This window comes from Botrytis porri (assembly GCF_014898465.1).
Source record: "Botrytis porri strain MUCL 3234 chromosome Unknown BPOR_009, whole genome shotgun sequence".
Lineage (NCBI taxonomy): Eukaryota > Fungi > Ascomycota > Leotiomycetes > Helotiales > Sclerotiniaceae > Botrytis > Botrytis porri.
In genome coordinates this window covers 572119-600048 of record NW_024066083.1, presented here as the reverse complement: position 1 = coordinate 600048, position 27930 = coordinate 572119, and the positions used below count along the sequence as shown (strand labels likewise).

The window sequence follows — 27930 nt, the reverse complement described above, 5'->3', positions numbered from 1 at the left end:
GAGGATTATGGACTTGAAGAGGGGGAAGGGGGGAAACTTTTGTTTTCGGCTAAACCTTTTCTTGAGTAAATTATTAATTTATGGCGGTTTACTTTTCGTTGGGTTGGGGTCATATTTTGCTTGGATATCTATTTATCGACAAATCACTCTTATGCCTCTTAGATTCTTTCATCAAAGAAAGTGCGGTTTCTAGGGCATGAGAGCGATTTGCTTTATATATACTCGACTAATTGGCTGGACTGATTGTCCATATGTCTGTCTATTGTTTAGTTAGCGATGAATTTTGTTATTCAACTCAGTAGTCTTCATTTTTTTGCAGATTTGTTTATTCAAAACTATTATCGTTGGTATCAAATTGTTCGATAAGTGTAAAGTACTTTGTTCTATTATGGTTGTAATTTTGCTGGATCATTATGCCTGAAACTACTATATCAGTACGAAGTACTGTAAGATAGTGAAAGGGTCTTAGGTTATAGTTCACAATCATCAATAATTTAGGTGAGTTTGAATCATATGAAACTACCCAAGCTTAAGCAATTTGATTAATAGTAATTGGGTCAATTTCGATTGGCTATAGCTATATACAATCGAAAACTATGTGCTCCCAAGTGCGCTTAGTTGCCTTCGCCATCTTGTTTCAGGCTTTGTATGCAATGCATACGCAATACTAACTACCTATGGGAAGCTAATACTTATACAAGGAATCGCTAGTGCCTTGCTGGCTAACACAGTGCTCCCTGACGATCGATTACATGATCGATGTCCCAACACGTAATACTATCCAATTAATGTATATAAACTCTCCGTTTAGAAATGTTGTGGTACACATCTAGGATATACCAAACAACGATTTTCCGTTGTTGAGAACAGCAGTTACGACTCTGATGCCGTTTGTTATAGCATCCATGCGCCGAGAGAATTGTGGTTCCCACACGGTGTAATAACTTTTCGATTCTTCCGCATACAAGTCCTTCATCTCAGAAACATAGTTCAACGACTTTCTTTCCCGAATATGATTTGTAATGGTGTCCTTATACATAGAAGGGTCGGAGATTTCTATGAGAAAGTAATCTAGAAGAAGTAAGCGAGGCTGAATTCCACAGTTTAATGAAGGGAAGAGAATTATTACCCATGTGTATGAGCACCTTAATGAATGTTCTACTTATCATTTGCTTGAAATACTTCGATTCTTCTGACCCTTCTTCCTCAATTCCGCATCTTTCGCAAATTTTAAGTGAATCCGTCAACTTTTCAGATAGGATTATGTGAAGATCCTCGAGCTGCCCTCTAATATTAAGTGCTTTCAAGTTCCATGCAGACTTGTCTGGATCTTTCACTGAGATTATGGAGTGAATGAGAGCCTTCAAACCATATACTAAGGTAAGATACAGAGTGTCGAGATCCTTCGCATCACGAGCCCTCATTCTTTCCTCATATAACTCTAGTTGAGACTTGCTACCTTCTTGAGGATTTGGGTTGAGCTGTTGTCGCTGATTGTTACTCTCACACCACAAGTCTATGCCCTCAATCATCCGTTTTCTCTTTGTGAGAACCACGAAAGTCATCCTCGAGTCATTTTTAATCCGAGATATCTCCACGATAGTGCCTGGGACGTAGATAGCGATGTCATTGTGGATATCCTTCTCTTTGAGCTCAAAGGTCTCTTTGCCACCTTCGTAATACCATCTCATAGCCTTGACGAAGTCCCGGGGTTTGCAAGTGTTATTGAATTTGTGGCGACCCAAATGTTCTTCTATGTTATCGATCATCTCCCAAAGTCTATTTACGTCATTGGGGAGGTAGGTGATGAGCTGGGGTCTTGGTTCGTCGGATGGTTCGATAACCTCAAGTATATCTACGTCGTTGAGGGGATCTGCAATGAGCTGGGGTCTTGGTTCGTTGAGTGGTCTGCCTCTTAGAAGTGCTAACTTGATAGTGTTGATTTTTTCAACCGCATCTCTGTAGCTCTCAAATATCTCGTTGACCGTTCGTTCGCCCATTATGTAGGCTAATTGGATGTAGTGAGATAATAAAAATAGTGGATGGTTGAAGAAGTATTTGTTTGAAGGAGAATACTTTTTAGGCTCTGTAGTCAATCGAACTTTCCAAGAACAATTCTAAATACTTGAAAGTGGAAGGAGATCAACCGATCTATCATGGCCACACCTTCTTTCGTCAAGTATATACCAAACCAATCATTTCTGACATCTACTACTCACGTATTCTTATTACAATTTGAAGTTGATTTTATATATCTCCCAAGTTTTCTGAGAGTATCAAACTTTTTAAACACAAAGCTTTTGCTTAAATTGTCATAAATTGTCATCAGTAGCTCAAATAACAGCCCTTTCACATGCTTGCTTGCTGTTGTATTATTGTTCTATCCTCAGTCATGTCCGCTTTATTCATCCTTTTCCCGTGTTGCCAATTCTTTTCACTTCCTATGATATACCACGACACAGATACTGAATATCCTGTAGTACATTTGAACCGTCTCCCGGGTATCATTTGATGTTGAGTACTCTTGGCTATAACTCAATGTTGAATTAGGAGGGGACTTGAGAAATATACGTATCCATCCAAATGTATTTCCAAAAGGAACGATAAGTCATTTGTAAACGATTATTACAAAACAGCTAAATAAGTATGATGTAGTTAGTACAGCTCCACATGTTGAGGTAGCCTGATGCACATATGGGATCACCAGACATACATTGGAATCCACCATTCCGAAGGTTCTCTATAAACTCTTTTGGGGCCAAAGTCGATTCGAATCTCTTGGTCCGCTTCTTCAACCTGGACTCTGACTCTGAATCTGAATCTGACTCTGACTCTGACTCTGACTCTGACTCTGACTCTGACTCTGACTCTGACTCTGACTCTTCACACATCTGGCTTATCACATTTGACCTGAACGGCTCGTAAAGTATTTTCCATTGATTTACAACGTTTCCAAGGTTGAAGGCTATCATGTATGTTACAAACCCAACAATAATAGTCACAAGTATAAAAGGGTCTCTTGTGCCACTGCTGGTAATATTGGGTATCGCCCAAAGCGCCTACAGATCTATCAGTACACATCTGCAGGTTTATCCCAGAAGACTTGCGCCGTATATCGGAGAGGCAAGCTATGACGAAGGTAAAAGGAGAAACTCGGCTTTGTGTGGGGTACCTACAGCACAAAATGCCAGCGGCAAGTCAAAGATACTGACATAAGTCAGTAGCTCAACGTTCTCTCCTAAGGTTGTCGACGCTCTGCTCTCCATGAGAGCACTAGCATTGAACATCTAAAGAGAAAGAAATCTGTCAATCATGAATTTTCTACCAACAGGTGAGATACACATCTCAAAACAAAATCATTACGACATTACTCACTCCATCACGGAAAGCTTGTGCGGTTTCTTGTTGATGCTTAAATTGGGATTCGCCAATTAATGAAGGACTCCACGGTAACATCAATCTCCCTGGCCAGATCTCGAACCTTCTTCTGGTCACCCGTCCTCATTCTACTTGATGTTGAAGATGAATCTTCGGGACTTATCTCCCTAGTTTTCTACAAGATATGGCTCGACACGTGCCTCTCGAAAGAGTTTCCATTGCTTGATGTTGTCTTCTATGCTAATTTGAAATTCGTTGAGATACCCAATCACCCAAAAGCATAGCCAAGATTGGCTGAAAGTCTCGTCGTCGAATAAAAGTTCGCTGTAAGTCGTGGGATCCATGAAGTCTTGATGTAGTAGGTCCTTTATGTGCTGATACAGATCTTCCCATCGCTTCACAACTAATGCCATAGCGTAACAGATGCTGGTAAGTTCTGCGGCCAGTATACACCTTTGGATTCCAATATTTCTCCAGTCTTGGATGGGTCGGATCGTGTGACGATGGTCGAGTTCATCAAAAGATTGAAAGAAATCAGAAGGAGTTAGTAACAACATGGTCCAGTAGCGTTCGGATTCCGCTTCCTGAATATTCTTCTGTGGCTGAGGAATATCCCAAGAATGTTTCGATTTTAAGAAAATCTGCTTAGTAGGAATCAATCACTTCATACATCAATCGCGAGGGGTTCACCGTGAATACGCTTCGTCGAAAGCACTTAGGCATATCTTCAGTGGTCTTCTGATAAAGGTTTCCAGTTTTCCAGATTTCATTGCTGGGTATATCGCAATCCATCATCGTTTCGTAAAATAAAATAAGAAAAACATTGTCATGATTGTGATATGGATTTGCGAATTTGCTACCTAACCTTCTCACACACTTAAGATGAAGTGAAATTGATGATTCAATGGTTGATTCAATGGGACCAAGGAAATCGAATCTGTCTTCAGCAATAAGTTATGACAAGAAACGGAAAATGTCCACGGGAGGTTCGAAGTTCGAGTCTGGTACCGATGAAAGACCTTGGCACCATCTGTTGTAAGTCAGATGAGTGGAATGATTTCGCCTCGTCTACTGCATACATAATTCTGTTCCATTGGTTACTGAGCTATTTGGGAGCAGTGACCGATGTTCCCGTCTTATTCCAGCGGTTACTAAATCAGAGTTATAGTCAGAACCATCAAGCGTATTGTTATAAGAAAGCAATTGGAGGTACTAGCTCGCTTTTATTGATCTCATATAATACTATATCCTCAGAGATATGGGCGTAATAGGCTAGAGTTGGCTCCGCTGAGTTCGCCAGATTGCTATCTAAAATTTCGAAGCAATGGTGGTGATTCTTCCTTTCAAAAAATTATTTAAGTCTCTCCATCGAAATTCTGATGTTATAGGTGATAGAATTGTACCACCAGTGCCATTCCACACCAAAATCGAATGCCAATTTAATTCTGCTATCTCGGGGTACTCATCGACAAGCTCCAACCTTACTGATCATTTTTTGTATGCTCGCCTCCCATTCTTGAGCATCCGGTAAATCTTTCAGCAATCGAAAATCTGGGGAGGTGGTGATACACATGCAGAAAATTTCTGACAAAATGAGTTACTTGAGTAGTAAATAAGTGCTGAGATAATGAACAAAGTGCTTACTTCCTATAAGCATGAGGGAACAACATCAGCAATTAGTCCGATGACTCAGATCAAGTTGATTCAAGCCAGGGAAGAATGGCTCACAACATATAGTGAAAGGCATCTTAGCCATGAATCTGATATGTAAGTCCCTTTTGCTAATATGGGGTATATTAACCTGCTATAATCATTGGAACAAGATTAATCATTGCTTGCATTAAACTAACTGTAAGGTAAGGTCTACTCACATCCTAGAATAAGTTAGTGATCACTTTCGTCAAAAAGATTGATTTCTCACTTGACCAGGTTCAATTACACTAGAATTTGCTGTACTCTCGGGTTCCATAGTTACTATACCAATTAGAATAGTCTTACCTACTAAAAGTAGTGCTTCAACCCCTTCAACAAGTGTATGGCTAGTTCTCAAACTTCTGGAATATATGGTGGGGTTTCACAAGTATTATAAAAGTTGAAGCGAAGAATACTTCTAACAAGTTCGTCTCGGAAGAATGTGGAAACAAAGTTAAAGAGTTCAACCGGTATCTTAAGCTCGTAACCTTCACAATGTTATATGGTTAAAGATATTGTTCAAATCCTCGACCCCAACGACGATTGCACGATGACTGCATGTTATTGACGGACTGGCCCGCTCCAAAGAGATATCCAGCACTTTATAAATATTTTAGGTGACCCAGTCACGATAACACACGTAATATGCGAGGGGTTCCATATGTCAGACAAATACTACATCAAATTCAGCTGCATTCTTCACAATGGTTCTTTGCAATGGAGTGACTGCAAAACCACCACACTACCACAAAAGATATTTCAATGAGCAGGGTATAAATCGCTAAACTGGGCAAATTTCGCGGAGGTACAGTGACGAGGAATATAATTATGACAGACCATACACGAAGCTTGCGCAATAAGTGCATTACGATTCATCAGCATGAACTCAGCAAGCTTACACCTAGTAGATTTATACCGTTTTTGGTGCCAGGAAGTGTATCAGAATTGAATTATTCTACTTTACCACTGAGTGAAACGCAAGAAGATATAAATCTCAATGAAATACTGAATCTCAAAACCAAATATCTTCAAGATACACATCTTCGCAACATAAAGCTACAATAAGTACGCAGGTAATTGAACAACCTTTTACCACCAGAAGCACGCTACACATTCAAAGCCTATGAGTGGAAAGATCCAATTGCTCCATATTCTCAGTCCAATTTAACCCACGAGTTCGATTGATGCTTCTTGGATGTAGTCTGCTTTTTCTGAGCACCTTAAAACTTAACATTCGGTTTGAAGTCACTAGATAACTTGATAATCTATGAGCCAAACAACCTCTACATTCAGATTAAAAGTATTCTTCCAGGCCGGTCGAAGTTTTGCAGCTGTCTAGAGCCTGGATATAAAAGTTATATATACCGAGATCAAGTACTTAAGAGAAGATTATCTAAAATGGATTGAAGTCCTAGAGAAGTGAGATAATTTTTCTCCACTTGAAGATATCTGATACTCTTGGCATGCACTATTATGCACGTCATAAACTAGGTAGCAAGCAGGAACCGGATCACGTGTGTCTGGCTTCTTGGACCTCAGCGTGGAGCTGCTGCGGAACCAAGAGGGCACAAGATGGCATCCATCACACTTTATAGCTTACTTTCCCCAGACACATCAAATCATAAATTTCAAGGATCAATCACTTATTCAACTTTGAGATGTGCAACGAGATAAATTTCGACTTCACAGCCCACAAGTACAGCACAGCCAAATATTTCATTGGTGATTGCTAGGGATAGAATAGACTCGCTAACATCACGGACGATTCCAATATCAGCGACTCCGATTTCATCACTTCTGAGTCTTCTTCTGATGATGATGATCATTTCCCAAGCTCAGAGACCACAGTCATTGCTCCATCTAGCGGCAGACATATCCATTTCGTCATATTTCTCCTTGATCACGGGGGCTTCATCGGGTATTTTGGTAGGGATCACCTCAAAAATCCACCCTCAGCCAATCTTAATTTAGCTGAAATACCTCCTAACATTCGATAGGTATATTCAACTGACTAAATTCGATCCTCCGTAGCATCAGCAGCCGAATTAGGCGATTCCACCGTGTCAAAAACGGTCAAGAAAATTTTATTCAATATTTCGCAATCATTCATTGCTGCGATATGAACGAACCGGAGTACAAGCAAGAACTCACGTTCAAAAGTCCATACAAAAGTACGATACAGATTACTAATTTCATCGAAGAAAAAACAAAACTTGTGCCATAGACAAAATTACATCTGTAGGCATTAGTCAACATTATTCCACCACCGGTTCTCTTCTACCAAAATCTGGATTCACTCTTAAGCTTTTCATTAGACGATCTAGTTTATTATCATTTCAAAAACAAAAAATTCATTAAAAACCTCATCTCACAAGCAAAATAACTCAACATCCAGCGAAAAGATGTGAACAAAGTTTCTACACTTTGATTACTCCACACAGCTTCATCTGTTCACCCTTCGCACAGGGAATAGCTTCTCGCGTTACCGTGATTAATCAGCTGGTGTCAATTTCGCAGTTCCTTTCAAAATATCATTAATAAGACATTGAGAAATACTATGAGATACCACCAGATGTCCCAGCCGACCACACTACCGTAGAAAATCAATTTTTTTAACCGAACATCAAAAAAGCTAGCCGAGGTGACCGAACACGAGATATTCTAATTTATAAAAGGATTATATAGCGTTAGTGTCTATCTCCTACCAGTGTATTTACCAATACTATGTATATATTATATGTATACTTTAGAATAAGATAGGAGAGATGGCGCTTAGGAAAGCATATTTGGGGCAAGAGAGTGTCCTTTCTATACCACCCCTCTTTTCTCCTCTTTCGATAATCCTCCCGATCCGCTTTCTTCGCCTCTCAAATCTATACTTTCTTCTTTCCTCCTTCATTCCCTCTTCCCATTCCTTCCTTTCTCCCTCCCTCCCTCCTCCCTTCCCTCCTCTTCCCATTCCTTCCTTTCTCCCTCCTCTTTCCCTCCTCCCTCCTCTGTCCCTCCTCCCTCCTCTTTCCCTCCTCCCTCCTCTTCCCTGCCAACCTACCAACCAACTAACCAACTAACACATATCAATCAATACCAATCATCTCCATCTCTATCTCCATCCTCATCTCCATCCTCATCTCCATCCTCATCTCCATCCAAGTTCAACTATTCAACTTTAACTGTTCCCCAACCATCGAATCCAATCATTTCCCAAGGCACAAGAGAAAACATACAAATGAATCTTTCAGCCTATCTCCTATTCCCTATTTTTAAAAACCATAAGCCAGCTAGCCATCCTTCCATTTTTCTCTTTTAAACTTTGCAAACCTATACTCTATAGCTCGAAAATCAGTCATGCATTCCGAATTTCACTATATCACATCACCTCACATGAACATCACACAACATTCCCAAGCATAAACATTAGATAATAATTCATTTTTCCTCTCCTCTCCTCTTTCCCCCCTTCCCCTCACCTCCTCCAACCCCATAATTTTCCTCCTAATTATATTCACCCCCCTCCCAAATTTCGTAATATGCACTCAACTTTGATAATCCCAATCTCCCCAACCTAATATCATATCTTCACCGACCTAAAAACGCCGTGCCTCAAGAGTCAAGATATAAGAAAAATACCTATAATACTTCTTCCATCTCCCTCTATCCAAATAGATTTTCCCCAAACGGATGATTGACTTGACTTATTAACCAGTCTTAGCTTTCTTAGCCGGTCTCTCCCCATCACTACCCCCTTCATCCTCGCTATCACTTCCCGAACTCTCATGAGCAGAATCATATTCTTCTGCTACATCACTCTCAGTGTCCGTTTTGAAATCTTCATCCACGCTCTCATCATCTTCATCAGCACTTCCTCTATCAGCTCTAGCTGCCACAACTTCTTCATCCGAAGATTGCATATCTGGATTATTAAGAAGAGCAATGTGTGCTGTATTATCTTCATCCATCTCATTCTTAACACGAATACCCTTGATCTTAAAGAAATCCTCGAGATTCTTCTGTTCTTCGCGATTGATGTTACTGAATTGAGTTTCACCAGCTCCACCCTTCATTCCGACTGCGATATCGAAGGTACGGGAAGCCGAAGTAGCTCCACCAACACGAGAGAAAGTTATGACTGTAATTTGTTCGTAGGTAATATATGTAGCAGGTTTTGGAACGAACATGAAAGCTTTCTCCAAGCAATAAAGGAAACCTTCACTAGCTTTGATAGAACATTTGATACCATATTGTGAGTGATGACTAATAATGTCAGTAAAGCATAGAGTCAAATTTTGGAAAAATAACTTACCTCAGGAAATCCTTGGCTGGTTGATTAATCTTCTTTCCGGCAAGACCACGGAATACTTGTGTGACAACTTCATGTAATGGTTGTTCATAATGTATACTCAACTTTCCTGCGTATTTATCTTTCATTACATCCTCAGTCATATTCAGATCAATGGTAACTTCTTCATCCTTCTTGAATTGCATGACCAAGAAAGGATATCTGGTTTGACCTTGACGTAATGGTGGATCCAAACCGATACAAATCATAAAATGTAATTCATCAGGCTTTGGTAGAACCATGAACTTCTTGATATTGTCGTATTGAATCTTGTAATCATATGTTTTACCACGTAATCGGAAGGAGTTTTCGTACATATCGATATCGAAACGTCCTCTGCGAATAATTAGCTTAGTACTAAGAAATTGAAAATGCGACATACCTTGGTGTAAGATGTAAGACATCCAAAAAAGTGGCGACAGTATCTCCAGCAACATCACCAATTTCAGCCTTCTCCATTAAAGTGTCATAAAATATGGTAGAAGCATTGGTTTCCTCTCCATCAGCGTCGTCTCCAGAATCTTCCTCTCCTTCACGAGCTCCTTTCTTTGACGCAACACCAGGGATATAGAATCTCATCTCAACAAGTTGATCTTTTCCGGCACCAGACTTCTTTCCCTTGGCACGCGCACCTCCTAAAGCTCCGTTTGTACCCGTATCATCAGCATTTGCAGGAGTGAACTCGACCGCAACTTCATTTTTTCCTGCCAAATTTGTGTTTGAGATTTCGGTGTATGGAATCTCGAATGCGGGTCTGTTTTGAACGTTGAAAACCAATTCCGACTTCCCAAATTCGCCTTTACCCCAATTCCACCCTCTTAAAGCGTGCTCCTTGTGCTCCAAGTTTGTGCTGTACCAGTTTTTGAAAACTTTACTTAATCGTTCAAAGTCCTATATTGTATCAGAAAGATTGCGCCAATTTAAGGATGTATAGTATGCTAACATCTTGTAAGAAACCATCAAGTTGACAGATATCACCATTGCGCAGCAAAAGCTTCACCTCAAAACCTTTCGCTGCCTTGCTCCATTGCGCGCCTACGATATTACTGCTCTCGAGTGTAAATGTATCTCCGCCGCTCGATGGTTTCCATCCGAATCCAGTTTCAGCGAATCTGCATCGACCTGACTCTTTCGAGAGATCAAGGAAGATGTTTTCGAAACTCTCCCTGGTGCGTTTAATAATGTTAGCAACCAGATCTGAAAAAGCCTCGTCTTTAGCTTTGACAGCTTTCAACATTTTTTTCTTTATGTTCAAATCGCAATTGATTTCAATTCACATCTGAATGGAGATAAACTTACATAGCCATATCTTGAGTTTTGGTGGTGGTTAGCTATTACTTTTCGTGGAGAACGATTTTTCTGCAGGACAATTTAACAATTGAGCTCGCGGTCGCGTTCAGAGAGACGCATAAATTGATTAAGCTTCAAATCACGTGATGATACCGACAAAAGTTCAGACGAGATAGGAAGGGGATTATCTAAGTCCTAGAGAGTGAACTTATTATATCGAAGAATGTCACAAGATAATTGCGATACATAGAGTAGCCTCTAGGGATTCAATCCAATTTATTACTATTTGAAGAAAGTTCACTCATATAGCTGTTGACATCGGCTGCAAAGCTACAAGTCAAGTCACAATGTAAAATCATGATTATTTCATTCTTCTGAATGAGAGATAAACATTCCATAATCTGAATTCCTGAAAATATTCTAAATACATCGCTTGCCATTTCAATCCTTCAATGATCTCAATCCGACACTAATAACATTGAAGTATTACTTTTCTCAGGTCTATCTTTTCACATAGAACATGTAGGACGCATTCATAATTTGATCCTTAGACTCCTATGTCTACTTGTTCTAATTATGAGCAAGTTTCATGCCAATTTAAAAACATCATCTCTCGCTAATGCGTGCGCTGGTGTGGTATAAGAGCTTTGAAAACAGTTGTCGACGCCCATCAAATGAAATGGTATAACAGTTAGGCTCAAGGTGACGTAAAGGATAAAACATGAACGGAACGCCAATCGATGCCCATAATTGTTCCAAGTGAAAATCCGTAAAACAATGGTCCTCCTCCCAACATGGTAGCCATATCGTCCCCTGATTCAACACGCAACATCCAACATCCATTATGCGGCATTCTCCTTTTCACTCTCGGACAGAGCGGTCTTCTCATTCATGGATAATGTAGGTGATTCGGCAGATGATTGTGAAGGTGATTTCTTTCGCATAACGGCATCCTGACTACCCATTCTTCGACCCAATGCCCTCTCCAGCTTGGCTCCCAATGCCAACTTGCCCATGTTATCTCTCTTCTCAGTGGTCAGATCACAACGTTGACTCTCCAACTTCTTATTGTGCAACTTGTCGAACCCTTCTTCAATCGCGGTGATTTCTTCTCGAGCAGAATCGGTGGTTTCGACAGAGATAGCTTGGCTGTAAGTACTGAAGCGATTGCCTTTGGAAGAGACCTTTGTGGAAGGCATAATTGTCAGCGACGATCGATGATTATTTGTGGAGGTAATTTATGCTGGAATATGAATGATGGATTGACGGGAATTTGTGTAGAATGTAGAAGGGAGAGGGAAGGAAATAAACATACACTTGGTGCCATGATAGGACGGGAAGAATCTAAGGAAGCAACCATCTTTGCGATATTCGTTTCAGATTGACACGGGATGAGATTTTAGGACAGGTTAAATCAAGGGTTTTTCCTCTTGTAGTATGAAGTGGTCCCTAATAACAACCGTTATATGATCGAATCGCAGAGTGGCTCGAGGGAGTGAGGAGGTATGGGCTATCTCAGGCTATTCTGGTCTGGAAGTGATGGCGTTGATCCACGTCTTCGGCTTTTGTAGTAGCAGCAGGTATGCAAGTGGGTCACGCCCTGGGTGCCACGAGGAAAAAGGAATTGGAAGGGCGTTCAACTTCAAACAGGAGTGAAGGGGTGTTGGGCAAGTCTTTCAGGATATTCAAGGGACCCCTTCTCGAAGGTGGATCAACTTCAGTCAGAAAGCTTCTAAAAACGGCAACGCACTGACAAAATATTGCAGCAATCACTTGCAGAATTGCGGACTTGCAGGTGAAATGAGAAAGAAACGGAGACGCGAATTTCCTTTCGAGGTCGGTGGAGCGTTTGCAAGACTCAATTGAGAGGGACAAGAGATAGATAAAGGGTAATGGGTTGGCAAGTTAATTAGTTGATTTGATAGTGTCATCAATCTTTGATATGTGGTTCGACGGAATTTCTGGAGGATCGATTTGATGCAGTCAGCTTTTAAAGTTCCACGAATATCAATGGACAATTTGATCGGAATGATAAATGTGATAGGGAAGATTTACCTTGTGGAAGTTGAGAGAAACGTGGTATGTAGGGATTGTGAAATCTTTTTATGATGATTGGATTGATATCAGTGTTCGTCTTATATCAGTGAAGTGAAGAAAATGATGGGATTTGTGATGTTCGACGTTGAGAGTGTCAGGAATTCCTAGGTATTACTTGTGGCTAATACAGGATTGATGGAAGAAGGTATCTTTGGATCAGGTACTCGTAAATTGGGAAACGAAGAGAAGAGTCAAAAGAGACGAATTTCCTAAATTTACCTCTGCCGCTGAGATACGATAGATGATGCACTGCCACTGGCCTTGTATTCCTCTAATGGTCTTGGGTGAATATCAAAGTCAATCCTCCCTCCACTTTCAACACGTATCCAACCAACAATACCTAATAAATGTCTACCTCAGCATTGACATGTTTCGGAAGAGGCCGTAGTATTCCAAGGACCGTTGGTTGATGCCAATCTTGATCTTGTTGAGAAGTAGAACCTAATACCTAGGGGCCACCAGGACCCGACCCGACTTCAGCATGATCGGTAAAGGTAAAGATAACGTTGATGGCCTGATGAATAAAGTTTTTCTATTACCTTCGCATATGGCAACCACGATACATTCTAGATTGAAAAGAACGCCGTCGTATTGGGTCGCATTGAACTAGGGGAATCTAGTTATGCTTGTCTCATATGAAACAGAAGAGACGTTAACCTTAGCACTTTAGCACCTTGATTACTTGGGACATGTAAGATCTTACAAAGTCCACGGGTAACCTAATTATTAGTAATTGCTCTTGCCCCCTGTGCGGTACAGTAGAAATTCATCTACATCACGCAACACAACCAGAACCGACCAATTGGAAATCGCAAAGGCCAGTCGAACATTGCATGTGTGGTGGTATTTTGCTTTTTCGGTATGTATGGAGTGAGAAGTCAAAGTCGTATCGGAGTGCATATGCAGGATGCCATCGAGGGGAAGGGGAGGGGGCAGGCCAAAACACTTGAGAGTACCCCTCATCAATTTCCGGCCATTCTTTCTGGTCACCAGTGCTATCAAAGCAAAGCAAAGCGAATGCGAATGGATCCAGGTATTTTGGATATGTACGGATATGTACGGATATGTTATGTACAGAGTAAGCCAAAGGTTAGGAAGGTAGTGAGTGAGTGATACGGCTTTCAGGAAGTAGTATGTATTTTGGTTAAATAATGAAGCAGATCAGATCAGTGCGAGGCAGTACCTACTTGATCTCTGCAATGCAGCATTTGGAAGTCATCGAGGAATTATTAATTGCTAATCGCCCTTTCCTCAAGAGTATCATCCCACCTCACTCCCTCGCTCCCTTGACCTCATAAGAGAAGACAAGAAGAAAAAAAAAAGCAATAAATTACCTGACCCCACTATAAAATTTCCACCTTGATTTTCTCACAACATTGTAGAACTACGAGTACTATTCAAACAATTCCCAGACACTCACTACCTAGGTAACCCACATTGAAAGAACAAGTTTTATTTTCATATCCAAAGCTACCAACTGAACCTTCACAATGCCAAAGAAACAATTTTTGAGAGATACCAAGAAAAAGTCCAAGCATACACCACAGGTAAGTAAGTCTTCTTAAATGAACCAAATCAATGAATGTATGGAATGCACTGTAACACCTGCAGATCCCAGCAACTGCTGATGAATATCTTGCCGGTAAGTCATTGTTTAGTTCGTAAGCCTTAGGATGGCCATGGAAGCTAAGACATGTCATAGCTGGAGTGGATTTCGAAGAAGCAGGTGAGAAGTGGAGAGGTGGTGATGCTGTGAAGGTAAGGCTTCAATCAACCACTTCCACTTAATAAGTCTTGGACGAGATCTAAAAAGAATTGAGTCACAATAGTCAACGAGATTCTTCACCAGAGCAGTCGACAATTATGAAGAAGCACTAAAAAAGTTCCCAAACTCCTTCGATCTTGCTTACAACAGGTGAGGTCTTTTTGTCCTTGGACTATGTGACGAAGATGAGCTAATTTTGACAGAGCCCGAGTCTTGTATGAGCTCACACAATATCCGAAGCTTAGAGCACAATTACCTGGAACTCTTTTGGACCTTCTATCAGCTGCTCTAGAAGCTAGTCGATTTGCATTAGGTTTAAAGCAGGATAATGCAGATATCCTCTTGTATGTAGTACACAAATCCCTTGGTGCTTTTCACGGCTAACGACATCAGCAACACCGCCCAGGTTCTTACCAGTATTGCGGAAGTAACATCAGAAACGAGAAATGTCGGTAATGACAACAATCTAGCTTTACTGGAGGAAGCTATTGAGCTCTTTCAAAGATGTTTGGCGTTACAGGAGTACCAATACACTGAATCACAAACCCAAGCTGAATCTGTCCCCACATCGGATGATGATCCAGACATGGAGGAAGGTGGAGTTCCATTATCTGATTCTAACTCTCAGCCCCCACAAGATGATCGGTGGGCTAGTATTGTTGAGCCAGTAACTCTTGAAACTTTACTAGATACCGTAGTAGCTCAGCTTCAAACACTCGCAATACTGTGTGGACTGGTGAACGTCGATGCTGGTCGAGGTCTAGCATGGATTGAAGAGTATTCAACGACACTGATTGGCCAAAAATTACAAACCTACCTCGAAGGCACTGTAGACCGACAGCAAGAAGCTGGTCTTGCAAAGTCCAACTTCGTTTCCGCTCTCGCCGATGCCAATTTCAGATTCCAACGAATTGATATTGGCACATACGAACGAACCTTGAACGATGCTTACGCATCCTTGAGCCTCGACGACCATCCCGAGGGACTTTGTGATAAAGCTGAAGCATTCATCTCATATAACTCCTCTCTTCGTCTGAATCATCAAGCAGCTCAATCACCTGAAGCATCAGCATCACGATGGAAGGTCTTAACGGCAGCGCTCGACAATCTGACGAAAGCTTCACAACTTCCTTCGGCTGAAAACTTACCAAAGATTCATATTTTACGGGGCGATGTTGACCTTCTGAGATTCCAATTAGGACAGCCACCCAGTAACTACGAGGTTTCTTTCAAGAATGGCGCAGTTTTAACTAAGAACGCCGAGAAGTTCTATCGTGGCGCTGGAAATTTTGCGAAAATCGAGGGGTTGAGGAAGGAGTTGGAGGAAGCTGAAGTTAAGGAAGCTCTAGCTATGAGTTTGTATGGTGAGCAAGATAAGTTATTGAGACATGTTAAGTTACAACCTGAGGTGGTAAGGAATCTTCTGGAGGATGCTATTGATGATGGTTTGATCTCATATGAGGCTTTATCTGTCATGGGTATTGCATAATGGTCTAAGAGCTTCGCAGTACTCTTAAGGTCATGGATTTTTTAAGAAGCTATGAGAATAATTGAATTGTCTCAACAAACTCATTATTCCGAACAGAACCCAGAGACAGCGTTATCGTTGGACCATACATCATCAGACTGTCAAATAGTGACTTTTATGTCATAGCTATCCAGGGCATGAATATCAATGTATATTCAACACTCATCTAGTTAACTATAATATTCACTTACATTTCGTATCTCTCCTCATTAATCGAACCCTGTTATTTGTTATTTATTAGTTCTGGTCTGTGCGCGAAACTCCTTGATGCCTAAGGCAATAGATCGGAGTTCTTTCTCTTCGCTTATGAATTTGTAAAATAATGGAGACTTAGAACAGCTTCATCCTTTCCCACCCATCGACTACACCAAGAAAATTCTTTTCGATATCTTTCTACGCCTCAAAACACTTTTACCTACAATCAAGAAGCTTCTTTCGGTACTTCTGATCAATCCCTCCACATAACGCTCGTAATATCAATCCTTGAATCTTTAAAGCGATCATCTTCTCCAGATCTCACGAATACTCAAACCGCCTTTAACAAACACTCCCAAGATTTGGAAAACCCCGCGATTTCTGTGATAGGACTCTATTCTGCGATTATTCACCCTATTTTGAACTTTGTTCGAACCCATCTGCGACAGTTCATTTCATCTGTCTGAAATTTCTTAGAAAAATATCTCTCCGAGACCCCTCTTATCTTCTAATTCTTGTGAGGTTGACAAAAGTCTTCCTTCCCCACCTTTTCTAAAATCATGGCCGCCAATGGTACTTTCAATCAACAAGACCAATACAAGACAACCGAACAATATCCAGCTACTTCAGGTGCCGCTGGCTCCTCAACCGGAGGTGCTTCCGGTGGAGAGCTCTCTAAAGATGAAGTTGGATGGTACTTTGTTGAGCAGTATTACACTACTTTAAGCAAATCTCCAGAAAAGCTCCACGTAAGTTTTATGATTGCTGCTATTGAAACTACAGTGTGCGCTAACATTCTATAGCTCTTCTATGGAAAGCCATCCCAATTCGTTTCTGGTGTCGAGGGAGCTCAAGCGCCAGTATCTGTTGGCCGAGCTGTAAGTTTTGCGCGCCTTCATAACTGCAACTGTGGCTAATTTTTTCGCAGGGTATCCAAGAACGTATTCGCGAGCTTGATTTCCAAGACTGCAAAGTTCGTGTCACCAACGTCGATTCCCAATCCTCCTTCGATAACATCGTCATTCAAGTAATTGGTGAAACTTCCAACAAATCTGCCGAGCCCAAGAAATTCGTTCAAACTTTCGTTTTAGCTCAACAAGCTACCGGTTATTTCGTTCTCAACGATGTCTTCAGATATATCAATGATGAGGGTGAAGAGGAGCAAGTTGAGGCTACTGAGAACAAGGAAGAGTCTGCGCCAGCTGCAATTGCTGATGACGTCGAAATGCCAGCTGCACCAGCTGCTGCGGAGGAGTCTGCAGCTCCAGAAGCTACTTTAGATGCCGAGGTCGTTGACAAGAAGTTGGAAGAGACTATTGAGGCTGAGCCCGCCACTGCCGAGCCAACTACAAATGGAGAACCAACTGAGGCTGTTACCGAAGTTGAGGAGAAGCCAGAAGAGCCAAAAGCTGAGGAGCCAGCCCCTACACCAGAGGAAATTGAGAAGGCTGTTGATGAGGAAGTCAAGGAAGCCGAAAAGCCAAAGGACCCTGTTCCGACTCCAGAGCTTTCCAGACAACCCTCTGCCGCCAAGCCAGCACCTGTTCAACCAGCTACCCCAGCTAAGCCATTGAGTTGGGCTGCCCGATTTGCCGCTTCAGCTGGCACAGCACCAAAACCCGCTGTACCAGTTGTGCAACCAAAGGCCGCCGCTCCAGCTGCACAAAAGCCCGCTGCTGTCGCTCAAACAGCTGCTAAGCAACCAACAACCCCAGCCACAACCGCTGCTACTCCAGCTGCCGAGAAGAAGGATAACTCACCAACAGGTTCTGCCGGATGGCAAACCGCTGGAGGTGATGCCAAGAGACAAAATAGACCTCAATCTATCTCTCAGCAAGCAACAGAAGACAAGGGAACTTTGGGATACGTTCGTAATGTCAACGCTTCAGTCAAGGACGATGAATTGCGCTCCATCTTGAGCTCTTTCGGCGAGTTGGTCTACTTTGATATCAACCGCGCTAAGGTATGCCATTTATACCGGCTCATCAAATGTGTTTCATGATTGTAGCTAATTCGTGTTTAGAACTGTGCTTTTGTTGAATACGCCAATGCCTCCGGTTATCAAGCAGCCGCTCAGGCCAACCCCCACAAAATCGGTGAAGAAACTATCTACGTTGAACCTCGCCGACCAAAGGCTTCTGCATACGGTGGAAATGGTTACTCCGGTGGTGGACGTGGTGGAATGAACCAACGTGGCCGTGGTGGATTTGAACAGGGTCGTCCTGGAAATCAATCTCGAGGCAACTTTGGTGGAGCAAACCGTGGACGTGGAAATGCTAATGGACCAAGAGGAGGTCGTGGTGGTGCCACTCAAGCAGCTTAAATGCAAATATCAACAAACCCACCTTCTAAGTTAAAACGTCGCATTCATCACCCATCACCAGAGTATGAAACCTTCGACGATGTATCATATTCAGTCACCTTGGTTTACGAGACCAAGACCCTTCTACCTTGTACTCTACTTGATCACGAAAACTTCTCGGGGCCTTTCTTTCATATTCATGCTTTTTAGGACAGCAAAAGTTCGGCAACTTGATTATTGGCTCATAGTTTCTGCGGTATCATGCTATGTGAATAGCTTCATGCTTTTCTTTTTCACGTTCAAAATTTGAGGATGGATTGGGTGCAACTTTTTTTTATGGACCACAGAATTTACGCAATTTATGATGTACTCGTTTGTCTGTCTCGACTATCTGGCATTGCAAGAATTTGATTTCCCATACGCACTTTTTATTTGCTCTCTTTTGCCATACCACTTATTCTTCAATTTCACATCTTTTCTTTAAGGTATAATGCATAGCATGTTTTGATGATTACAGATGGATGGATGGATGGGGTCGGTAATGGAAAAAAAATATGTGTTGATGGGCTATACCCACGTATGTTGGGTGGAGCTCGTATGGTGACGATGAATGGATGGGGTGGGTTGGGATGAAATGGATTCAGAACGGATGGCTGGATACTCCGGTGTGTAGACAAAAAAATCTATGCATTGCTGGTGAACACTGAAGAACCTTTGGCTAGTGGAAACGCGCTTGCTAAAGTGTTTGGGAAGGCAGTAGAGGGGGATGGAAGTAGATGCATGGTAAATAGGATTGCTTAGGTGAGGTGTGTAACGGGAAGAATGAATAAAAATTTTTAATAAATATGAGATGAGATGCTATGATGTTTGAGTGAGTGAATGCGTGATTGAATGAGTAATGAAGTGAATGGGTATCGAAACTTGGAGATGAATCGAGAACCCAGAAAAAAATAAGCGAGATGATGAAATCATTAGAGGCGATAACTCCATCTAGATGGCACTTAATTAAGTATGGATATCTCTTAAATAATTGAAATACTTTACTACCTATATAATACATTACATTAGAGTAGATATCGTTCAATACGCATAATAGGTACGTACGTATAATATGATGCAATATTCTCACTCTGAACTTCTGCTTGATTTTATTTGAGGCTTGGATTTGAATTGGGATTGGGATTGGGATTTGGATTTGAAGATTTTATGTGTTTGTTATAGTTTTGATGGGTATATTTGATGTTTTGGGGTTTGGGGATTTGGATTTGGGGCTTGGAATTGAGAGGGTTGAGTTGGTTTGAGTTTGAGTGGAAAGGATTGAGTGGAAAGGATTGAATTGTTAGTTTGGAACGGTTGATCCGGGAGAATTGAATTACTTTGGGGTTGAGTTTGGGTTTGAGTTTGAGTGGAAAGGATTGAATTATTAGTTTGGAGCGGTTGATCCGGGAGAATGGAATTACTTTGGGGTTGAGTTTGGGTTTGAATTTGAGCTTGGGAGAATTGATCTGGGAGGATTGATCTGGGAGGATTGAATATTGTGTATTGAGTGGTGAATCTCTCAAGTAGAGTATGATTTCTTGATATTCGCAATAAAGGAACAGCAGGCTAGTGGAATACATATTTATATGTTTGTATATATCCATTATTGATTGTTGATTATTTAGCTATCTAGGTATCAATTTGATTGAATCGTTCTAGAACCTAGACTATATTCTTATATTGACATTGAGGTGGAAGTGGAAGTAGAAGTGGAAGTAGAAGTGATATATATAGATGTATAGATGTATAGATGTATAGATGTATAGATGTATAGATGTATAGATGTATAGATGTATAGATGTATAGATGTATAAATATGGAGTATAAATGTGTATATAAATATGTATATATTTGTATGTGTATTATATAGTATCTTTTTGATAACGAATAGGTTTATATGATATGATGTTCTTTTTCCCCCTGTCTTTTCATTTCGCTTTTGGGAGGAGGGAGGGAAGGGAGGGTGTGCGTTCGGGTCTAAATCGGAATATGGGTCTGAAGATTGATCTGTCTGTCACAGCAAAAGCAGTACAGGAATCTTTGATGTTTTGGATTTTGAGTTTCATTTTGGGAGGGTTTGGTTTTCGCCTCTGGAAGATTGGTTCTAGGAGATTGTGTGTTTGGTTCTGAGGATTTAGTGCTGGGTATTGAGTATCCTGTAACTACTCGAGTAGTATTATATATATCATATTACGCTATGCTATACTATATCAACGCATCACGCTGTGCTCTCTCTATCCCTAAAATAAATACAGAAAGTAAATTCTTGATTTCCAATCACTGAGTCCCTACTCTATACTCAAGAAGAGAGAGGTGTTTCGCTATGTTCATGTATCCTAAATCTTGGATCCTGAATTTTGAATCTGAATTTTGAATAGGGGGTTGGTTTCGCTGGGGGTGAATGTATGGGGGTTTTAGATATTGATGATTGAGAATTGGATGGGGGTGTTGAGATTTGAGATTTGAGATTTGGGTTTGGATTGAGATGTTGAGGTGAGATGAGAATAAGGCGTAGCTTTAACGTTGAGGGTAGAGGGTAATTCTACTCCCAGGATGGCATAGCTTCATGGTACGAGCTTTCATCCATCATAAATGCCAAGCCAGGCAATCCAAATCTCTTCACTTTTTTCGACAACTCCTCTCCAAGATATCCCCGCGCATCAAACTCCATCCGATTCCACATCATCCTGCTCTCGCCATAGCGGGACTAGAAATCATGTGTAGATTCAAAACCTCAACATCCCTCGAAAAATACAGCACGAGGATTTCCACACCGCCAACAATTGAAACAGTTCGACTGATTGTAAGATCCACACCCTATAATATTACAATTCCAACCCGAAGGAGGGAAATAGCCAGTCGTAGTTTGCACAACTTGACCAGGAGCAACGAGTGTGGTATCCGTGCCGCCACATTTCCAACAGCTGATATCTCTAGAAGAATTATGGGCTGCACATCCTGATGTACCGCAATACCAATCACCTGCATGGAAAACATTGCTTGTTGCTCGAGGCGGCGGATTATGAAAAATAATACGCGGATTACCGCATTTTCGACAACTTACCACCCCGTTATCATTTGGCGCGCCACAATTGAATGAATTACAATTCCAAAGAATGGGAGCTGTCGTTGGTGCTTTTGAACGACCACCACAACCTTTACAGACGACATGCTTGGAATAGTTGTGTCTCGAACAATCTCTGAATGGACATACCCAATCTCCGGGTTGGAAAATCTCGATGCTACCATCTACTCTTCTTGTTCCACGCGGACTGGAACATTTCGTGCAGATGAGAGACTCTGAAGTATTGCGTTCGCTGCACACCCCTAATAGACAGAACCAATCTCCAGGAGCCGGATAGAAACCCCCAGTACCATTCATAATTCTCCTTGGTTGGAATGCGTGAGGGCCACTTGAAGACCCTCTTGTCAGCATGTTTCTTACTTTATCCTCCATATTATAACCATCTTCTGCTTGGATTGCGGTAGCTCTAGTTGAGATCGGGGGTCTCTGTTTTCTTTCCCTAGTTTCCCTCCAAGGGCTGCAGTCAGAGCTCTTCGTTTGCCAGGGAAGTCTCACGGTTATCTCTTCGTCTTCTGATTCTTCCTCTCCTGACCCTTCATCATCTGAATAATTTCCAAGACTGAAATTATAGCCCGTTTTACTCATGACTTTCTGGACTTCCCCAAAGCGAGTTTCAATTCGCTTGTTCATTTCTCGATCCCAATCCGCAGGGAAAACACTTTCGATTCTCTCCGCTATTTCGATCCAGTTCGCAGGTAACCCCTCGACTAAATGATCACCTTTTGTTAACCGATTCGGGAAGAACAAATCAGTTGGGGGGTCGAGATCAGACTTAGGTTTAGCCTGTAACTGGTTCCCTGCATCTGCAAGATGAGGTAGGCTGGGACGAGTAAATTTACCAGGAAGTGATGTATGAACCGGATGAATGTTTCTTGACCAAGTCGGGATGAAATCATTGGCGCTGGGATTGAGATCAGCTTTAGCTTTAGCCTGCATATTATTTCCTAAGCCGGCACGGTATCGTGAGCTCGAATGAGGAAAATTGTCAAGAACCAATGCGTCAAGTCTCCAACTCGAGGGGCAATCAATTAAATAATGTCCTACTTTGTTGCACTCAAAACATATCTTGCTTGCATTTTCGTCTGAAACAGCTTTGACTGCTTTGTAGATTTCTGAATTCCCACCAGATATTGTACTGCTTGTATGGTTGCTCTGACTTTGAGGACGGGGGTGTAGTATTGTTGGGATTGATGACCTTAGCGATTCTTCAGCATCACAATCTTCATCGTCCAATAAGAAGAAATCTGGGTCTGGCAGCGAGGTTGATGGCCTTAGCAATTCTATAGTAATACAATCTTCTTCGACCAATAAGAAGATATCTGGCTCTGGAAGCGGGACTAATAAATCGATTTTGTCATTGGGCCATTCATAACCAAAGAATTCAGCAAAGAATTCAGCGAAGAATTCGGGATCTATAAGTTGCGGCCATGAATCACCAGGTTTAGAAACAGTCTCCTTAAAACATGGTGTCAAGAAAGGATTCTCTGGTTGTGGTAAGTACGCATCAGATGATAATGCAGGTCGTTTCACACTCCGTCTCATAGTTCTGGGTGACTTCTGCTGTAAATTAGAAGATCTAGGACTTTTTGGATATTGAGGTATAGAGCTGGAGTCATCATCATCTTTTGAATAAGATTGATATGGTAGAGTCGAGGACCCTTTATTTGATGTTTTTTGGTATGCTATTTCTGGGTCTAATAATTGTTGATTATGCGAAATTGAGCTATTCGTGAGCGATAGTTGTTCCGGCTCTATCATCTGTATTGAAGATTGCGCCGTTGAAGGCGGCGCTTCGTCCTTTGAAGGAGGTTGCGTGATTCTCATCTGCGGTGGTATATAAACAGGTACATGTGATTCGCCGTGATCTGTGGTATCTTCTTGCAGTAACAATGTCTGATGCTCATCACCTGGTATCGATTGCTTCTCTCTTTTATGTGGTGGCTTATTAACGGATAAGGGTAATTTACTATTTGATTGTGGCAATGTACAAGGCGACTCATCTTCTGAAGCTAACATCTGCTTTGCTTTGAGAGGGGTTACATATGGTGGAGGACTCTGTTGAGGGTGGTTTTCCTTCAACTTGATAGTATCTTGATGGATTTCGTCAACTTTGGAGATCTTTTGGGCTTCCCTTGAAGCTAGCTCCAGATTTGTGTTTCCCACATGGTCAGTTTGGTTTTTATTCAATACTGAGGGCAGATTTCCGCTGTTATCAATGGCCGTTGCTAACTCCCTTAACTCTATGGGCCCGGAGATAAGCTCTGTTTGATTTTTGACTTCATCAGATTGTTGCAAGTGATATGATTCCTTAGACTCATAAATTGTTGCTTCTTTGTTGATATTCTCGGAACTAAATGCAGCTAGTTGTGTGTGACTCGTGGGTGGCTTCGAATACCTATTTGCGACACTCTCACGTTGTGTTTCATTTAAAGCCGGTGATGTCTCTTGACTTTCAGTCATGGATTTCAACGGTCTCGGCGACTGTGGTCTGGGAACAATTGTCATTGCTTTAGCAGCGGAGAGAACTGTTGGTGCATTTCTCGATGATCGGTGTAATTTCCCATGCAAAATATCCTTGGCTTTCTGTCTTCTGTTCAATGCTGGAGATGAATCTTGCTTTTCAACGACCGAAGACTGTGACCTCTCAGGGTTCGTGGAATCATTATCACCGTTTGGATCTTGATCTCCAACACTTGGTGCGGTTTGAACATAGCTCAAAGGTGACTTTCCAATGCTTGCGAAAGGAAAGTGTTGTAAGTGTCTTGGTACTGACGATGTACATATCGCTGGTTTCCGACCAACATTTTTTGATTTAAAATTCTTGATCGGAAAGCCTTCCGGTGGCAATTCTTCGCTTGTTGAAGATTCACCACTATTCTTATTACTGTCTACCGTACTGCTGTTGTGAGGATCTTCTATATGTTCCAGCTCAGATGCTTGTCTTGGTGGTGCTCCAAAAGAATGATGCTTTTCAGTCGCATTTAACTTCGAGCCAGCAGTTGATTCCGGATATATTACGTTTCGACTACGGGTTTCTAACAAGACTCTCAACTCCCTCTCCTTGAACTCCTTCATCTTAAGTTGATTGCACTGATCGGTCGTCAAAAATTCCAACCTCTTCTCAAAGCTATTGATCTCTTTGAGGTCCCTCCTTAAGTTGGAAATTTTCTTCTCCAACTGTTTCTGTTCCCTAGATTGTTCGTACCTAAATTCTGCAAATTTTGACAGTTGATTTTTTCCTTGCTCACTTTGACCACTTGACTGAGTATCTGTGTTGACAGGAACACAATCTGGAACCTTTCCTGGACATGATGAATCTCGCGGTTTGTAATTTTCGACAGCGGGAGTTAGATTGTTTCCGACTTCTTTTCTAGTAACCAAATTCTCAAACGGACGTGTGCTTTCGCTTGGGACTTTGGACGAAGTACCTCCATTGAAGGGACTATCAGGTGCATACCTCTGTTGATAGTTCTGGTACATGTTCTGCTCTTCTTCTACATATTTGCAGGAAAATGAGGTACTGCGGACATTTATTGCCTTGCCTTTGCCCTTTCCTTCAGTTGAAGAAACAGCCATTTCGTTGTCTATAGATGAGTCATTGTTCACTGGGCGATAATTTTCTGGTACATGGTAAGCATTTAGCTTTGCTTCTAACTCCAGCTCCTTCGCCTGTTTTGTCGTGATATCATTGCGCATCTGGATGGCCAACGGCTCTCCTCTAGCTTCTTTTGACTCAAACTCTGTAATATCTTCAAGAGCTTCTGCCAAGCGAACAATCTCACAAGTGATTATTTCGTTATCACTTGCTGTTTCGCTCACCGACTTAGGAACACTTCAAACTTGTGGCCTAGGTCGGCTGACTTTCGAATCAACCTCCTGTGAATATTCCATAGCCTTGGTAAAATTATATCCATCGTGCGGGGGTATGCTTGACAGAGAACTTTGTCTGGAGTTTTCCATGCTGGATCTGGATATAATCCCTTCGGTCTCCCATAGCCATCGTATGATACCTCAAATTTGCCAGCTTGCTTCAAGGAAAAGTCGTATGTCCATGGAGGCTGTCTCCTCGACCTAAGTTTTGATATATTACGAATATCCTTAGAACAACGAATTGGAGGACAGTTCATTCTATTCTGGTCGTATAATGTTAGCCATGAATCCCCAAGGCCTTCAGCTGTTGAAAATTTGTACCAGAATAAGATAAACCCAATCTCCCCTGCCTCTAATATTTGTTGGCCTAGGGCATTCGTCATATAAATGCTCCTTGGTATTACATCGCGGACAACCTGAGATGAATCCAAACTCGTCCACAGGAGCCACACAGTAACTCAAGACGTGGCCTCTCATATTACAGTTTGCGCAAGTCGCGTTGTGATAACTGTTGTAATTCTGTTCTCTGTTGTCATTATATTCTTGCCGTGGATTGATTGGTGATCGACTTGGATCTTGTATGACGGGTTGTTTTGACGATTCTTCCGTTGGTGATAGTGTACTGAGAGTTTTCTGCGACGAATGCTGTTCTGACGAAGAGGAAATCAATCTTTTTGCAAACTTCTTGGTTTGATTTTGATCTTCGGACTCGAAGGATTGTCTTGAGGTTCTTTTTGACGATATACCCGCGAAGAAAGGTTCATCAGGCCCTGGAGCAAAATCAGCATGCGACACAAATTTCTCCAGAAGTAGCCCACTCACAGAAATGTTTCCATGTCTCGACTTTGGCCGTCAGTGATCGAAACTCTTCAGACATATTTGAGCCATCACTCTGGAGGCGATCCATGGTTTGGCCATACCAACTATAAATCGCGCTATATCCTATGCCTTCTGAGTATGCTTTATGTCCCATTGCTTCTAGTCCCTCCATAAAATTGTGGCCGCTCATATTAATAATTAATCGTGCAATGTAAATAATAGATTTGAATAATGATTCTGATAAGTAATAAAATTTTGGCGTCCAAAATTATTTTTCTGAAATGCGGTTAATTGGGAATAGATTGTGGGTACAGACTTATTTTGTTATATGCAATGAAATTCGACTGTACGCTGTTGCCATGCACCATAAGGATTACCCGCAAGAGTAACCATTTATTGACACAGAGAAGGAACGAACAGAATCAGAATATCGTTGAAGGACACCCATCATGACTATTTACTTTTGTTCAAAATCCTCAACGTCCCTTATAACCGAGACTCTTTGCACCTATTCGAATCACATAAAATACAGTATCGATACAAAGCACAAATCTGCATTGCGATATTCTACCAAGTGATCATTAAGGAGATCACTCACGGCCAATTTATCCTAAATGTAACGGCTTATAATGAGAAAATGGAAATCATCAAGCGGAGAAACGATGGTCCCGAGATAATTGCATCTGGAGGAGCTTTCATGGTATAAGCACCACAGAACCAGATACTGGAGTGTCGCCGTCCACTGAGCCTCTCACATCACACGAGTATGTCCTATCGCCTCGACCTATAAGTTCGCTCAATGCCGTCTCTGATGATCTGCTTCATGCGCCATCATTATATGAACAAGGAGATGAATCTTGGACCAGCGTCAGTTCTGGAACTTCACTTCTATCACCCGCATTCGATCTGAACCTTGACAACTTTTCAGACGATTCAGTCGACGATTATTGCATAGGTTCCCCAGTCGAGATTGACTTCGATCGATTTCAACACGGTCCTGTAAAATCAAGAAGCCCTGATCTGCCAGTCATACAAGAGGAAGAAGAAGAGGAGGAGATTTGTAAATTAGATAAGGAGCTCGAAGGCAGTATGGCTGAGCGCAGCTTCGCCACGGATAAAGGAGAAGACAATAAGTTTCAATCCGATTACAACATGGAGGATAGACTGATGATTGACCATAGTTGGACCCCTCTAGAACCCTCCATTACTCGATGGTCAGATAAAGATCTGTCTGGGCATCAGGAAGAACTTTCGGCATCTGATTTAGCCAGACGATTAGTTGAAGTAAACATGCAGCGATAGAGAGAAATGAGGGTATCGAAAATATTCTGGAAACCTCATCACAATAGAAAAAAGCGGGGCTTCAAATGGCATATTTCGAAAGCCTTGAAGAAACTTCCTAGAAAGACAAAAATGAGGATGAGTACTTCGGGTGCAGCAAATCAAGTAGACAAATAAGCAGGTTGTGTATGGGTCAATTTGCCAGGCAAGGAATTGAGGAAAAGTACATATCAGCCAATCCAGCGATGATAGT

At 41.6% G+C, this 27930-nt stretch overlaps 8 protein-coding genes across 8 annotated transcripts; 3 read left to right on the top strand and 5 right to left on the bottom strand.

The window, feature by feature from the left end:
* Positions 1-829: 829 nt before the first annotated feature.
* Positions 830-2000, bottom strand: EAF01_007012 (uncharacterized protein; the record flags this gene model as incomplete). Its single annotated transcript, XM_038915266.1, has 2 exons — positions 830-1071; positions 1130-2000. The coding sequence occupies 2 exons, from the start codon at positions 1998-2000 to the stop codon at positions 830-832; spliced, it is 1113 nt and encodes a 370-aa protein (XP_038768904.1).
* Positions 2001-3545: 1545 nt separating this feature from the next.
* EAF01_007011 (uncharacterized protein) lies at positions 3546-4173 on the bottom strand (the record flags this gene model as incomplete). Its single annotated transcript, XM_038915265.1, has 2 exons — positions 3546-4019; positions 4069-4173. 2 exons carry the CDS (start codon positions 4171-4173, stop codon positions 3546-3548), a joined length of 579 nt encoding a protein of 192 aa, XP_038768903.1.
* A 4592-nt stretch (positions 4174-8765) lies between these two features.
* EAF01_007010 (uncharacterized protein) lies at positions 8766-10713 on the bottom strand (the record flags this gene model as incomplete). Its single annotated transcript, XM_038915264.1, has 5 exons — positions 8766-9321; positions 9371-9742; positions 9789-10297; positions 10350-10572; positions 10706-10713. 5 exons carry the CDS (start codon positions 10711-10713, stop codon positions 8766-8768), a joined length of 1668 nt encoding a protein of 555 aa, XP_038768902.1.
* A 337-nt stretch (positions 10714-11050) lies between these two features.
* Positions 11051-13536, bottom strand: EAF01_007009 (uncharacterized protein). The gene is made up of 4 exons (XM_038915263.1): positions 13013-13536; positions 12752-12795; positions 12012-12657; positions 11051-11880 (listed from the first exon to the last, which is right to left on the bottom strand). The coding sequence occupies exons 3-4, from the start codon at positions 12054-12056 to the stop codon at positions 11539-11541; spliced, it is 387 nt and encodes a 128-aa protein (XP_038768901.1). The 5' UTR covers positions 12057-12657; positions 12752-12795; positions 13013-13536; the 3' UTR covers positions 11051-11538.
* A 747-nt stretch (positions 13537-14283) lies between these two features.
* EAF01_007008 (uncharacterized protein) lies at positions 14284-16047 on the top strand (the record flags this gene model as incomplete). Its single annotated transcript, XM_038915262.1, has 6 exons — positions 14284-14340; positions 14405-14435; positions 14496-14551; positions 14623-14708; positions 14762-14902; positions 14952-16047. The coding sequence occupies 6 exons, from the start codon at positions 14284-14286 to the stop codon at positions 16045-16047; spliced, it is 1467 nt and encodes a 488-aa protein (XP_038768900.1).
* Positions 16048-16841: 794 nt separating this feature from the next.
* On the top strand, positions 16842-18604 carry EAF01_007007 (uncharacterized protein; the record flags this gene model as incomplete). The annotated part of the gene is made up of 4 exons (XM_038915261.1): positions 16842-17030; positions 17085-17159; positions 17210-18244; positions 18305-18604. 4 exons carry the CDS (start codon positions 16842-16844, stop codon positions 18602-18604), a joined length of 1599 nt encoding a protein of 532 aa, XP_038768899.1.
* A 2700-nt stretch (positions 18605-21304) lies between these two features.
* EAF01_007006 (uncharacterized protein) lies at positions 21305-26586 on the bottom strand (the record flags this gene model as incomplete). Its single annotated transcript, XM_038915260.1, has 5 exons — positions 21305-21439; positions 21687-25468; positions 25531-25840; positions 25899-26347; positions 26400-26586. 5 exons carry the CDS (start codon positions 26584-26586, stop codon positions 21305-21307), a joined length of 4863 nt encoding a protein of 1620 aa, XP_038768898.1.
* A 447-nt stretch (positions 26587-27033) lies between these two features.
* On the top strand, positions 27034-27698 carry EAF01_007005 (uncharacterized protein; the record flags this gene model as incomplete). The annotated part of the gene is made up of 2 exons (XM_038915259.1): positions 27034-27061; positions 27112-27698. 2 exons carry the CDS (start codon positions 27034-27036, stop codon positions 27696-27698), a joined length of 615 nt encoding a protein of 204 aa, XP_038768897.1.
* Between the last annotated feature and the right edge of the window lie 232 nt (positions 27699-27930).